This window comes from Pteropus alecto, unplaced genomic scaffold (assembly GCF_000325575.1).
Source record: "Pteropus alecto unplaced genomic scaffold, ASM32557v1 scaffold146, whole genome shotgun sequence".
In the NCBI taxonomy this organism is placed as follows: domain Eukaryota; kingdom Metazoa; phylum Chordata; class Mammalia; order Chiroptera; family Pteropodidae; genus Pteropus; species Pteropus alecto.
In genome coordinates, this window is record NW_006442107.1 from 5,629,354 (window position 1) to 5,645,390 (window position 16,037).

General features: G+C 39.2%; 1 protein-coding gene across 1 annotated transcript in view; it reads right to left on the bottom strand.

Moving 5' to 3' along the window:
- Nucleotides 1-781: 781 nt before the first annotated feature.
- KATNAL2 (katanin catalytic subunit A1 like 2) overlaps nucleotides 782-16,037 on the bottom strand; it is a 62,354-nt gene continuing 47,098 nt past the window's right edge. Inside the window, exons 13-16 of the mRNA XM_006919926.3 lie at nucleotides 14,833-14,943; nucleotides 4,152-4,314; nucleotides 3,253-3,355; nucleotides 782-2,736 (exon numbers count right to left, since the gene is read on the bottom strand). Coding sequence (XP_006919988.2) covers nucleotides 2,597-2,736; nucleotides 3,253-3,355; nucleotides 4,152-4,314; nucleotides 14,833-14,943 — 517 coding nt within the window. The 3' untranslated portion in view covers nucleotides 782-2,596. The remainder of the gene's footprint in view (nucleotides 2,737-3,252; nucleotides 3,356-4,151; nucleotides 4,315-14,832; nucleotides 14,944-16,037) is intronic.

Consider the following 16,037-nt stretch of genomic DNA (forward strand, 5'->3'; position numbering starts at 1 on the left):
AATCTCAAAATCCCAAGGCTATAGGAAACACTACGGAGAGAGGAAGCGAGGTCTGAGGCAGGGTTGAGAAGCAAGGAATCGGTTTAAAGCTGGTAAACGAAATGGTTGGAGTCCTCGGAAACTCTCCCCATCTTGAGCAGCCAAGTGAGCACCCCAACCTGGGCAGAAGAATGGAGGTTTACTTTCTGAAAAAGTGAAACCATAAAAGTTAAGGCCTTGGGGACAGTGAGCATGGTGGTGGGCCAGGGTGAGATGCAAGGCAGAAAATGGGGATTAGGTACATACAGTGGTCCTCGGTTCCCTTCCCCTTACAACACCAGGACCAGAGGGCATGGAATGGAAAACTTACTTGATACTTGGCCATTTGGAAAATAATACCGATGGGTATTTGACAGAGCTGAGGATGTGTTACAGAAAAAAAAAAAAGTTACTTAGAAAATGAAGCAAATGAAAAAAAAAAAAGGCAGTTATTAATGCCAGGAAAGACAAAACACCAAAAAAGAAAACGTAATCCTGATTCATGAATAAGTTATCATGGAAATAGTGATTTTTTAGTTAACCTAAAATTGTAATATAACTATTTGGGATGATGGGGGAAGACCCAAATATGTGGGGGGGGGACAAGGCAGAGGGATGAAGAGCTACATTTTATTTCATCTAAAGAAGTCATTTTAATGTAAAAAACTGGTTTTTTAAAAAGCCACTATAATAAAAGCATGACCTAAAAACATACATACATAATTATTTGGAGACAAAAAGGAAAGAGGAGAGGAGGGTTGACTATGAGATTGAATAGAGGTAGAAGTATTACAAAGGTGAACTTGGAAATTAAAAGAAATGGAGGAAGTGCGTGGACATGGTGTCGAGTACACAGCAGGCTGCGTGTGGGCTTTTGGAAGTAGAGGAAGATGGCATGTCTTCACTGTGAGGGATGGCAAAACCACACTTACCCTGGAATCAGGAATGGGCAGTAAGCTAAAAGGGCCCCAATGTCTTGTCACAAAGCAGTTACCCACAGGACTGTCTCCTCCGCCTTGTCACCTGTTCACTCCTAAGCACACCTACAGTGCAAACTTGCCTACTTTCCAACTACGGCTCATAAACAGCAACAGCTGAGATTCCATTCAATTGAGATTTTATGAAATCAGAAAAGATGGTAGTGGCCACAAGCAAAAGGACCAACAGCTACAAGAAATGACAGCTGGAAGCCTCATCAAGAAAACAACCCAAAAGAAGAGTGAGGCCAGTCTGAGGCCATTTAGTTTAGAGACCTATTCATCTAGGTATCACTAGTGCAGCATAGTATAATACCTAATGATCACGAAGCTTAAGTTTAGCATATCCTAAGGTGAAATCTTTTTACGTCAAATTCATTATGTTAGGCATGTTTTCAATTTGACTGCCTTTTCCATGAAATGACATTTTAAGAGGCATTTGAGGATATCTGCTTGAAATAATACCCCCCAAATGCTTTGTTTTTGTTTAAAAGGGTACCATCTTTTAGAATATTTATCCAAAATGTCCTTTTCCTGGAAGTTTTTCTTCAGAGGAGGATTGTGTCTTGCAGGGATGAAGAAAACAAGGCAAAGGAAGAGAAAAGAAGGTGACTTACTGTAGGTAAGTTCTAGGTGGGGATAGGGGTGGCATTATCTAGTGAAAGCCTTCAAAATGTATCGAGAGTTGAAAGTAGATTCCTCTCAGATTATAGACTTCTGAGGGAGATGCTTCTAGCTGTTTATAACCTACAAGGAGATGTGGAGGAGCCTAAGAGCAGGGGAGACTCAGGATGACAGCTCTAGAAGCTTGGGTACCCTACCCTGAGCTCTGGATCCAATGAGGTATGGTAATGGAAAAGGAAGGGCAGAGCACCAGGGGCGTGAGATGTGAAAAGTTGAAAGATGTTATTAGGGGCCAGAACTCAAAATGCTCAAACTGGTAGCTATTGGTGATGTGCTAGTCACCACTGCAATTAGCTCTAGACTCAAAACAGTCATGTCTAGAGATGGGTCAGTGACATATCCGAGGGGGCATAGCTTGGTAGCGGGTTGCTGCCGATATCACTGGTTGAGGTCAGAATTAGGGAGAACTGATGAGATTCAGAATATTGTCAGAAGCAACAAACTACATTTCCTTCCCTGCTCCCATCCTTATCCACCCTTGAACTGTCAGCTGGCCAGATGGTCTGCCAAGCCTAGCTTCTGATTGGCTCCCCAGCTCAATGCTCCCCTGGGCATTCCAACACCTCTTTCCTTACTACATCTTTTTCTTCAAAATGAAAACACCAATTCACGAATGAGGAACATTGCAAGAAATTGTTCGTCAAAATTTTACAGAGTCTAATTGTAAGAAAAGTCTCCACTGCCTGACCTAATAACATATACAACTGTAATTGAAATCGTCACTATTTCGCTGATATCAATCATGAAATTAACAAAGAAATCTCACATTTCCAAAACAATACAGTTGTCCAAATTAATCCGGTCTTTAAGAATAATTTTCTTTTCTATTCTAATCATTATGTTCTTCTCTCACTTACAGTAATAAACCAGGAGGCCTCTGTGGTTGTCTTTGTGGCCAGGTCAGGGTAAATATGATTTCAAACAGACTCGAACTCACTTTGCCACGCCGAGTATCTCTGAGTCAGGTTTTTTGCTGAAGGCTTGGTGTGAGCTAGCACATCCAAAAAGTCGGCAGTGGTCACTGTATCCAGCTGGATCCTAGGTAGAGTGCTGCTCTCTAGATAAAAACACAACAGTAAACGGCATAACAATCGACCTTATGATCAATGCTCTTGAAATGCTAATAGACCTTCTTTCAAGACAATGCATAATGCAGCATTCTTAATGGTTAATGCAGAAAAGACAAGACTAAAGAGGGCTGGGGAATAAAATTTCTTTAATGTGCAACTCAGCCCATGCAGCCCAGACCAAAAAAAAAAAAAAGTGACTTAAAGGTATCATTATCAAAGTATTATTTAATATTTATATAGTGCCGCAGTTGATCCAGCCCAACATCATAGTATGCCAGAGAAATAAAAGCCCAAGCCCTAAGTTTATCTGGGGGCAAAGTTGATCAAAAGCAGAACACCAGAGTAGGGATGGGTTGAGTGCTGGAAGGACAATTTGACCAAAGAACGTGTTCAAATGTAAAGAGCCACCAAGAACAGGAGCAAGGCTCCATCTGCTGGTGAAAGGTGGATTTTTAAACACAAATTTCCCTCTCAGAACACCTGTGCTTTGATCCCATATGTACCTGACTGATGATTTTCAAGTGCATTGAAGATCTTCCTCACAGGCCGCATAGCTGCTTCCCTGCAGACCAGCTTAATGTCTGAGCCTGAATAGCCCTCAGTCTCCTGAAACAGCCACAAACTAGACATTATTGGTCAGCACGTAGAACGCTGGTGGTGATTACATCCTTATAGGCAGGACCCGGTAACGGAGTCCGGGTTTAGATTCTGCATCTGCCCCCATGAACACTATACAAAGATTCCCAGATAGAGAGTGTTTGGGGTGAGAGGGGCCTCTCTCTTAGGTTTGGATAACTTAAGAAGCTGGTCAATAAACAACTTTCTAACTCCAAATGTATGTTGTAAGATGCTGGTGAAGGACTGGACCATCCAACATAGCCTAATAGGGCCCTGTGCCTAAATCCAATGATGATCAAATTTAATAGACACTTTTGTTCTTGTAAGTAAGCTCTTACCTGCCTTTGAGGAACCTCAGAGAACATGTTCAAGTGTCCACTCAGTGGAGGCAATGATATCAGTGACAGTAGGGGTAACAGACCTAGAGCTCTTCCATTTGTGAAAGACTCATTTAATCATCACAGTAATCCTTTGCGGTGGATCTGTTACCTATTTTACAGATGAAGAAGCTGAGGCTCAGAGAATAAGTCATTCCCCTGAGGTCACACAGGGCCATAGGTTCTCTGAGTCTAAACCCTGTGCTATTTTCACTACATCGCATTGTTTCTCTCTGCTTGAACATCTCCAAGTGGCAAAGAGCTCGTTCTTTCGTGAAGAAGAAGCCCATTGCATTGCTAGAGAGTTTGGATCTTTTCTAAGTGATTCAAGGAAGAGGCTCCGAACAGCTCATGAGGAGACCCTGCCTAGAAGGTGTCTTGTGGTTCCTCCCTGCAGGGCAGCTTACCTGACTCAGCACGCTGTACTCCAGCTCTGTGCGCAGCTCCAGGGCTCTGCTCTGGCTCACGGGGGGCAGCCAGTGGCGGATCATGGCCTGCCTGGCCTCCGGGCTGGGGAGGTCAACCAGAATCCTCTTCTCCAGGCGGCGTAACATGGCACAGTCCAGCTCCCTGAAATCATGTCACAAACAGGAACTGGTTGGGGCAGTGAACTCACTTCCTAAGTGACAACTATAGTTTAAGAACAATTTTGCACTGCAGGGAGCAGTTCTGCATTTTAACTGTTAACTCTACCTCTATGCCTGAGTGGATAGGGCAATTACTTCATGCTGTTTGGGAGAAAGAATTGGTTAAGAAAAGGAAAGAAAATACATCCCCAAAACACCTGATGTAAAGGAGGTAATATCAAGTGACTTAATTTTGGGGGAAATAATCCAACTAACAGCAACCAAACAATGAGCATTCCCATTGAAGTCGTAACATGAATTATTCAGTCCTATCCTGCCAGTGAGTAAATTATTCCTGACAATGACTTGAGCACTCTGGGAAGTACATTAATTCTTCCAAGATTCTCATACATTCTGGAGCGAATGACTATCTCACTCCATTGCTCTGGTGAACTCAGAGAGCGAATGCTCCTTCCGGGTGTCCAATGCAAATGTGGCGCTTCAGACACTCATTCGTGCTCCTTCCAAAATGCTGTCATGCCAGGTTTATGCAATTTTGTATCTGTGAGCCGTTTCCCTAAATTTCTTAATATAAAATTTTCAAACAAATAGGAAAGTAGAATAAAACAATGAATATCCTTAAACCTCCCATCTTGATTCAACAACAGTTAACATTTGCTATATCTGCTTCATATCTATTTAGCTAAATTATTTCAAAGTAAGTTATATCATAAAATCCCACCCCTAAATGCTTCTGCATGCACTTCCCCTCCGAAAAGGGTATTTCCTTACATACCGCAATACTATTATTACACCTAACAGAACTAACACTGATGGCATAACGTGTCTATATTAAAATCTCTCCAGTTCATGCCAAAAATATCTTAGAGTTTTTCCGACCAAAATCTAATTACAGATCATGTATTACATATGAGTATGTCTTTTAAATCTCATAATCTAGACCAGTCTCCTTGCCCTGACCCCTTTTTGAAAAGATAAAGCTAGTTGTAGAATGAAATGCCCCACGTTCTGGATTCACCCAATGTTTTCCTCATGGTATCATGTGATGGGTTCCGCTAGCTCCTCCTTTCTAAGACAAGTTAGATCTAAAAGCTTAATTAGACTCAGGGTAAAAATTTTGGCCAATATATTTCACAGATGAAATATATCAATGTATTTTCATATTTATTATGCTGGGATCCACCTGTTGGGTTTGTCTCACTATTAGTAATGTGTTCAATTACTGGAATCATCTAGTGACAGTGTATTTCTTCACTGTAAAGGAAAAATCTCTTTGCAAGTCGTAAGTATTCTACATACAATACTTGTCACCATGTAAATGCCCCTTTCTCCAATCCCTTTCAACTAGTGGTTTTAGCATCTGTTAATGATCTTTGAGTCAATTTTTTCACGAGAGTGGTGCAAAATGGTTATTTAAAAGAAAATTTTATTCTAAATGTATTATTCAGAATTATGTGAAGTAGTTTTCCTTCATTAACTGGGGCTCTTACTTACCCAGAATCACCATTCCTGTTACCAGCAGATCATTCTGAGTGTGAGTCTGTTTACTCTTAATATGTTAAAAATTTCAAATTCCTAGAAGGGAGGGAAACATCTGTTTGATTTCCTGGTATAGAAATTAGGAAATGCTTGTGTGTTGGTCTGGGATAATAACGTTACTCATTAATAAGGAGTAACAATGAAAACATCCTCACCAGATATTTCTCATTCATAGAAACACTGAGAACTTCCAAAGCATCCTCCCATTTTTCTTAATTTAATTCTGAATCTATGTCATGCTATTTCCTTTTAGATTGAAAAATGAAAACACCCTTTTACGGAGCATACCTGACTCCTAAATTGGAGTGGCCAGATTATCTTAAAGATTGTGTTTATTCCTCCCATCTTGAGCTGAGAACCACAGGCTAGGGTTGCCTTACCAGCAATAACAGTTACTTGTTTCTTTATCAGCCTTACTTCATTGAAATTCATCTCACATCAGAGACTGAACCACCTCTTCCCCTACACAAACATCGCCCTGCTCAGGGCCAACATTCACATTCAAAACAGAGGGTCGAAGAAAGTCTGCAGAACTCTAGATTATTTTTCATATTTGAAATATTAGTAAAAGCTAATGCTTAAAATAGCACTAAGTGGTAAGTGCTGTTTTCAGCATTTAACAGATACTAATTCATTTAATTCTCAAAACAATCTTGTGGGTAGGTACTATTATTTCCATTTTAAGATGAGGAGACTGAGGTACAGAGGTTGAATAGCTTGCTTGAAGTCAGTAAGCTAGTGAATGGTGGCAGTGGATTTGAAACCAAAGAGTGAGACTCTGGAACCTGTCTCTGTCACGATCTGTTGCCAGCACAGTTACTGCAGGTAAACTCCCAAGTCACATCATGGTGAAATATCAGAACCCCGAGAACAAAGAAAGAGAGGATCATAAAAGCATTTAGAGAGAAAAAAAAGGTTACATACGAAGAAAGGATCAAGAATACAACTTCTCAATAGCAATGTGAGATATTGGAAGAAAATAAAACAATGCCTTCAAAATTCTGAGGAAAAATAATTTCCAATGTAGCAGTCTATATCTTGACCAAACCATTAATTAAGTTAGTAGACAGAATAAAGATATTTTCAACATGCAAAGCCTAAAAAATTTACCTTTCATGTACACTTTATAAGGGAAATATTGGAGGACCAAAGGGAGAGAATGAACTAAACCAAAGGGCCACAGAGGATCCAAGAAACAGATGGTCTGACACAGAGAAAGAAGGAATCTTCCAGGATGATGAGGTGAGGTCCCAGGGTCTCCTCTATATCCTGGGTGAAGAGGACAATCAGTTCAGATTGGAGTTGGTAAGAAGACTCTAGAAGACATCTCCAAGAAGATGAAATTGATAGAATACCTGAGTGTATCTGAATGAATCCAGAGTCAATTTAGGTAGTTAGCAGATAGTTGTGGCTGAATTAGTGGGAGGAGAAGGTGACGTGAGTTGGGGGAAGGAAAGGAGAGAGGGGACGGGGAGATCTTTGAATAGAGAGAAAAAAAACAAAACATTAAACTCACATTTGAAGCATTCAGTTCAGCAATATTGACCACCTTCCCAGTGTATTGTCACTGCTAAGTCTCCAATATACAGAAATGAGTAAGACAAACTCCTACTTATAGGTAAATAAAGGTGATAACAGGGAGGTTTTGACCTTGGGCTGCAGGAATGTTGGTCCCGTGAACTTCAAAGATAAAATAAGACTTGAGATCAGACCGAAAACTAAGAAAGCAGAGTGAATAAGCCGAAAAAATGGCAGAGCTAGGGGTGATCAGCAGTTGCCATTTTCTTCCATGGCCTTTCTTTGGACCAGCTGCCCATTCCTGAGAAGGCAGGGGACTGCGAAAGGTAGGTTCTTTTGTAGGAGCGTCTTCTTCTTGGTCTCCCCATTCCATCCAGAGTGACTTCATGCAGAGGGGAGGTGGGAAAACAATCCCTCACTATAGATGTCTGTATTGATCAGCTAATGCCCTAAAGCAAGAGATTTACCTCAAAACTGCCTGTGGGCACAAAATAAGTGCAACTCTCTGACAGCCTGGCCTGATGAATGCACTTTTAATGACATCAATAATAATACAATCATACAAGGGAGGAAACAAAGGACAAATGGAATGTACCCAGGAATTATTCTTTATGCCAATATATTTATATGAAAAAATTTAACCTGTGGCAGCCAGAAGATACTCTCTTTAGCTCTTACACTTTGAGTTTTGACTAATAATCCTGTTCTCCTGTCTTCTTTATTTTGGTTATCTGATACTTCCTTCACTTGAAAGGCCAAAAGCAACCAGTGAGAGTGACATGTGAGACACAGATAAGGTTCACAGACCTCAGCCTGGCCACTGAACCCTCTGCTCACTGCTATACACAGGTGGCAGTGCCCTTGGGTCACCTGGACTGTTTGCATGGACTACATGGCCTTGCACTGAGCACCTGGGCTCCTGTGCCAATCCTTCTGGGCCCTTCCTCAGCCCTTTGTTCTGCTTTCCCTTGTTAAACTGTGTGGTTCCTGGAACAGAGGTCATTCCAAATTTTAAAGAATTTGGAAATTAAATATAATTCTAGTTCATTCATTCAGTAGTTCAAACATATTCAGCATGATCAGAGAAAAGCGAAGTTTTGTGAGCAAAGTCTTTGCAGTATGTTCATAACCAACATGAAGTGAGTGGTCGTGGCAATCTTTGAAGAGCAGGTTAAGGAACTGCATACAGTATTCTTTGGTAGATAATGGGGAGCCAATGAATAGAGCATTGAAGATTACCTTGTCTTCTACAGTGAGGCTTGCTTAAGCTGAATCCTACTTACATTTTCTACTTGAGCCAGCTTCTCTCATAGAACCCAAAGAATGTATGGAGTTATTGTGGAAAGAACCTGGGTTATGTCTGCTGAGTTCTTCAATCATATGCATACACTTCCAGAGAAATATCATACCAAAGAGAAGAGAATTCATATGGGAAGAAATTTGTTTACATAAGTACATTCCTGCCCATTGCCAATGCAGTGATTTCTTAGATCTTATGCTTTCTTCTAAATATTAGGATTTGAGGGCGGGGCGGGATGGGGGGGTGTTGTTTTTTTAACCCAGAATTTGGTTATACCAGGTGTCTATTCTTAAGAGGGATAGCGATATTTCCAGCGCTTTTGCAAATAAAGCAAGGAAAAGATGAGTTTCAACATGCTTCACACACACAATATTCACACCTTTTTGTACAAACTACCATCAAGTTAAATAGACATCTAAAGATGATATTTGCCTTAATGGCCCTGTTCGATGTTTTGTCTCCCTCTGGACTCCTGGGCCTGAGTTTGTGAATACTCAACAATTGAGGCGAGTCAAATTAGCCCTAGTTGTGCTCACTAAACATTTATTACATGGCAGTTACTTTAAGCGGTAATGTTAAAATGCGACATTTGTTATTCGTCTCACTGCTTATTTACACATCAAATGGCACAGATGAGCCGTTATTTCTTGCTTCTCTCTTGTCTTCTCTGTGATGCTATAGATCAGAGAAGGTGCTCCTTGGAGGAGAAGCACTGAATAAACAAAGATGCTACATGCCATCTCACAGCTAAGAAGGAAGGAAATAACTACCCCTTTGAGACAGAATGGATTTGTCTGGGGAAATGATAAGTTCACAAGCAGTAAAGGACAGCCTAGTGCCCTGAAAGATGCTATAGATGAGAACTACCACTACCTAACCCTAAAGCATTTCTTTTGAAATTTTACAACTGAGTTTTTACACATTTTGATATTATTTATTTCTCCCAGAAGAACAAACTGCTTGAATCAGTTAAGTGCATTCCTTCACCTAAGACGCTGAGCCAAGATAAAGGCCTGTCCCAATATTCTTGATAAAAAATACACTATTTCCTTGGAGAAGGACTTGGGCAATATGTAGCAAGGAGCTTAAAAAACATCTTTACCCTTTGATATAGTAATTCTACTTCTAGAAATTTGTCCTAAAGAAACAACCAGATTTTGGTCAAAGATTTATTTCAAGGAAGTTTGTTTCAGTATTATTTATAATAGAGGAAAGCTGGGAGCATCATACATGTTCGACAGGAAAGAAATGATTAACTAAATTGTGGTATATTCATGAGTGGGAATTTAGGGCAGCCATTACAGCTTCTAATTTTCAAGGATTATTTAATGACATTGGAAATGTTCTTACTATAATGTTAAGTAATGACAGCAGGACACTGGTGGGAATACAAGATGCACAACCTCTAAGGAGGGAAATTTGGCAATCTCTACTATAATTTCATGCACATTAACCCTTTGACCCAGCATGTCTATTTCCAGGAACCTACCCCAAAGATACACTGGCAAATACACAAAGTGATATGTGCACACCATGACTCATTGCAGCATTATTTTTAATACCAAAAAAGTAGGAATAACCAAAATACCCATCCTTAGGTGATTGGGATAGGTTACCATATGCACTAAATGGGACATATGCAGCTATAAATGGAGTAAAGAAGAATTTTCTGTATTTCTTTGGAAAGATCCCCAGTATATTCTGTTAAGGAAAAAAAAAAATCAAGATACAGAACAATTTATATAATATGTCTCCTTTTGTGTAAGTAAACCAAGTTCAGTTATTCTATGGAGTTCTTTAAAAAAAAAAAAACCTTGAGAGTTTAGCTGTGGAGCGGGTGGCAGCTTATCTCTATATAACATTATATTCATTATGTATCATTAGTCCAGGGAGCCTCAACTGGGAGTGATTCTCCCCACCCCCCGAGAACATTTAGCAATGTCTGGAGATATACTTTGGTTGTCACAACTGGGGAATAGGTGGTGCTACTGGCATCTTGTGGGGAGAGGCCAGGGATGCTGCCTAGCATCCTACAGTGCACAGGACAGCCCCCCACAGCAAAGAGTTATCTGGCCCAAAATGTCAATAGTGCTGAGGTTGAGAAAGCTTGAATTGGCACTTCTATCTTAGTTAGGCCAGGTCTGTGCCATTTTCGTCATCAAAATGTTACCGTCCTGATAGTATTGGTATTATCACTGAGAAACTCTGTTATATATACAAATATAAAATAGATCTACATATTATGATAAAATTAATATTATATTAATGTTGTTAAGGACTAAGGTTTTCACAATTAGAGAAAATATGCAATATAAAATCAAAGAATTTAACTAAATTAAAGAATTTAATTAAATTTGAATGGGAAATACTATTGTGAACCTATTATTTGCCTCTTTTTAAAACTATGTATTTCCTAGCTCTGCCGAATCAAAAGGTCAAGGACTAATGGTAATCCAGTAGCAAGGAGCCCCTCTAATTGTGAGACTATAATTCTCTCAATATCATTTCCCATTAAAGGGACCCAGAGCTCTGTGAATCAATGGCTAATTCCAGGTCTGGATCAAAATGTACAAATGAAGCCTGAGTCATCTTGTGCAAGTAACAAAGAAGGTTGGCCTTGGCCACACCTAATAGCAGGGACACTAAGAAATAGAACTCCAAAATTCTATGTTGGGTAATGGGAATATTGGGAAGCAATTAATCAATCTCTGCCACAGCAGCATGGGATTAGGCAAATTAGTCTCTGGAACTGCACTGTCCAATATGGTAGCCATCAACCAACCACCTGTAGCTACTGGACCTTGAAATTTGGCTAGTCCAAATTGAAATGTGCCATAAATTTAAAATGGATTTGCACTGAATTTCAAAGATTTACTATTAAAAAAGTAAAATATCGCAATATTCTTAATATTGATTACATATTGAAATGATATTTTGGATATGTTGGGCTAAATATAATGTTATTTAAATTAATTTTATGTTTCTTTTTATATTTTTAAATGTAAAATTTTAAAGTGCATGTGTGCCTCACATTATACTTCTATGAGACAGCATTGCCATCAAATAACCAGTCACAGGGTTTTCAGAAAGCCTCCGAGCCTAGGAATGACAGACATGGGAAGTTTAACAAGGGCAGAAAGAGAGAAAGAGGAACAAAAACGTTCAGAAAGGAAGGAAGAGAGAGAGGAAGGGATGGGAGAAAAAGAGGCGAAGGAAGGAGGAAGCAAGGAAGGCAAAAGTTCCTTAAACGATTGAACATAGAGTTACCATAACAATTCCACTCATAGTTACAAGAATAGGCAAATATATAGAAACAGAAAATAGATTACTGGTTGCCTGGTGCTGGGAGCAGTAATTAATAATGGGTATGGGGTTTCTTTGGGGGTAAAGAAAAATGTTCTAAAATTGATTGCAGTGATAGTTGTACAACCATATAAATATAGTTAAAACCATTGAACCGTATACTTTAAATAAGTAAATTTTATGGTACATGAGTTATATCTCAACAGAGATTTTCTTTAAAAAACTGATGAGGTTATATCTGACAAGTCATTAGATCATATAGAAAGGGAAGTGGGTTGGGGAGAGACTGACTCATTAGTTACCACTGGAGGTTACTAGGGTACAACTCATGACTTTAAAAATCAAAAAGAAAGAATCCTGCTTGTCTAGTAAGAACTATATTTCAGGGTAACTAAATAGCCTTACTGGATAAGAGAAAGTTCTATTATAGAGAGCAGTTCTAGTTATCAATGAGAGGGAACCATAGAATCACACCCCTAGTGAAATAATGATTTGGGCAAAGATCATCAATGGATGCTAAAACCGTTGATGAGAACTGTACACCTGAACGCACTGATAGATCTTGGCTTCACCTGAAGCTGGACAACAGGACATTACCTCTCTCTGGATGCAATACGATGTGATGTACGCAGCATAACCTATGATGTATGTTTGCCCAAAAATTATGCTGATCCTGAATCTAATCTAATGTTTAGTCTAGAGTAATTATAGTGGTAAGAGAAACAATCTGAATACTACTATGAGGATACAATGAGCCAAACCCAGAAAGTTTAGACATTCTACAGGACAATTACCTTGACAGTCAAGTCAATGGCAAGTGAGGGGGGGAAAAAAAAGGAATTTGATCCAAATTAAAAGAGACTTTAGAGAACAATAAATTACAAAATGCAAACCTTGCTTGAGTACCGGGGTGAATCTTGCTTGGATATTAGTTTAGTAAATCAGTTGTAAAAAGACATTTTTGAAACAAAATGGGAAATCTGAATATAAACTGAGTATTAGATAATATTAAGGAATTAATATTGTTGGGGGTGATAATGGCATTGTGAGAATGTAAGAAAATACCCTTATTTTTTTAAAGATGTATGCTGAAGTATGTATGTGAGAAATAACGTAATAATCTGGGATATAATTTAAGATATTCAGCAAAAAAGAAGGGAGGTAAGAATAGATGAAATCAATTGGGCAAGATTGTTAGTTATGGAAACTGTGAAGTGGTGGGTTCATTGTGTCTTTTTCTTTTTTAGTGTTTGTTTGGAGTTTTTCATAATAAAATGTTTATTAAAATCTCAGCAATGCTCAAGGATGTATGGGTTAGAGCATATTGGTTCCAAGATACATTGTAATGAAGCAATCTGTGATATGAAAGATGGACTCTCAAAAGCATGTGTGTATTTGCCATTTGACATGTTAGAGGAATTCTTTCAGGAAAGCCCTTCTAAGCTTATTTAATTTAACTTTTTATTATTTGCAATTTTTTTGGCGGGGGGTGGGGGTTGCCTCTCTGAACCATTTTATTTGGGGCTTACCAAAACTGATTACCTTAGGGAAATAGTGGCAGCACAATAACTTCCTCAACCAAGTCCTAGGTATCATTGGCAGCAGAGGGTTCTCTAATCCTCTAGAAAAGGCGTAGGTCTCCCTGGGGACATAGACCTTCTCAAAGCCAGGCACAAAGCTTCACTGTTTTCACACCCTCTCCCCTGAGACATAAGTAAAGTATTATGATCAACCCTGTTTCAAATGGATGAAGGAACAGAAATTCTTTCTCTAAAGGATTCCACAATTGTAATTAAATAGACTCCACTTTAATATTACCTATAAATAACCTGTATCTTCAAAATGCAGAATGCTGATCACCTTAGCACATTAGAGAACATGTGTAAACTTGCAGGGAGGTGGAACCAGGTTTAAATTATGAATATATTTAAAATAACAGATTACACATAAGCATCATGATTTCTTTTCAGTGACTTCTGCTTTAGGAGCCCAGCTGATCAGCACGTCCTAAAGAAGTGAGTCTCATTTCACCTTTGCATGTGGAAACAGAAATGAAAGGGCAGGGGTGAGGTAAGGGTGTCAAAGTCTGAGCCCTGTTGCAAATTTGCTGTTGACTTAGGGTAGATTGACCTCCCTTGACCTTGGTCCCCCTCTGCCAATGGGAAAGCAGCATTTCCTTATCTGTCTCCTGTCTCACCTGTATCTCAAAAGAAATAATGAACGTGAAAATATTCTTGGAATTATAAAAGATTATAATTATTCTTAAAATATACTCTCCAAGTAGATATTGTTTCTCCCTAGTCAACATCTCTTATTTCCCAATTCCCCTTCTAGAATTTTTCTTAAACCGCTCTGGGATACAGTTTGAATAAAAGACTCTGAGAGTAGGTTGTATTTTCAATTAGAGATTATTTAGCTTTCTATTTACTGTGCAACATTAAGGAAACTATTTTCTTCCTAACTTAAAAAAAGCTTAATTTTAATACTGTTAAAATCTAACATACTATTTCTGGTATAGTCTCTGAGTCCTAGAGATTTTAGCATGTTATAGTTCTATGCCAAAGTCCTGTTTAAACATAGTACATAAATTGTTTTTAAATGCAAAATATCAATTTTAAATATTGTCAGTGGTAGCCCTAGCCTAGGTTTCTTCTGTTAAGGCAGATTCTTTCATGGTACAGATAGTGAGGATTGAGGACTTGAACAGGTAAGACTTCAGATTAATCTTCTGAGACTGGAACCAAACAAGGAGGCTTTGCCCAAAGTGGCCACTATAATATCTTTATCCGTACTTACATGTATTCTGAAATGTATTCAGAATGCACTCTCTAGATGTCTTACCAGGGCAGGTTAGAAGCTGCTAAAACAAACACAAGGTCTTCAGAGCGAGCCAGCCCATCCATCTGCACCAGTAGTTCTGTCTTCATCCGAAGGCTTCCCTCATGCTCTCCGCTAGAGAGAGACAGGAGGTGAGGTTCTCCCAAGGGCAAAGCCTTTGCTTCCCATGACAAAAGCAGCACTCACGGCAAGGACTCAGGGACTGTGGAAAGGGTTCCCTTCTGGCAGCTAACCCCTTCCTTGCCTCATTCTCAAGAGCCACTCCTATGAGAGTTGGAAGAAACAAGTCATTTGGCGCTATATTCCCTTAGAGAGTAATAGAGAGGAAGTAAATGAACATAATGATGATATTGATAAGAAAACCAAATGTTTGCAGTGAACTGGAAAATAACTGAAGGATAGACAGTGCCACTGGTCGGTTAAATGCAACCTGCTGTGTCTACCTGCCGTATTATTTACCTTTAAAAAAAAATAAAACGGCATAATTGAGAATAATCCTTTTCATTTATATAGCAGGCATGAAAGAAGTTTCACAGGCAGTATTTCTTTTAGTACAATGTATGGATATAAACTGTCCAAAAAGAGAGAATAACTGCTAGACAGATCTGTTTCATTCTCTCCTAGTAAGAGGCAAAATAATGACATGGGAACTATCTATGCTTTCCTTGCACAGCAAATTGGAGGCAAATTCATCCTCCAACCTCCCCACCCCCACCACTGCCAAAGACCCTCCCACAAGAAAGAGCTCACTACAGGACCCAGACAATCCAAATTGGCTCTAAATACAGACCACATCCAGCAGGCTCTCCTTCCTCTTCACTTGTGTGGATGAAGGTTGAAGGACAGAAAAAAAAAATACCTTTCTTGGACAAGATGACATTCAATTTCTCATCTCTGTATGTATATGGTGGCAATCCAAATCAGGTATGCAGTTTTTTTTTTAGGAACTTTGTCCCTTATTATCTAACTACCTTTTCCCAAGAGAGCAGTCTCACAGTACAGTTATATATTTATTCAGCATTTGCCCCTAATTATTATTCTTTTAACATAACATGACCCAAGAAGTCTTCCAAGCACCTGCCCCGATTCCCTGGCTCTTTGCAGATTCTAGGTTTAGAGTTTAAGTTCCGGACGAGGAAACTGACATTCGGTGCCAAACCTGGAGCACACTCAAGGATAGTAAGTAAAGTTTCCCAATTAGCTCAGTC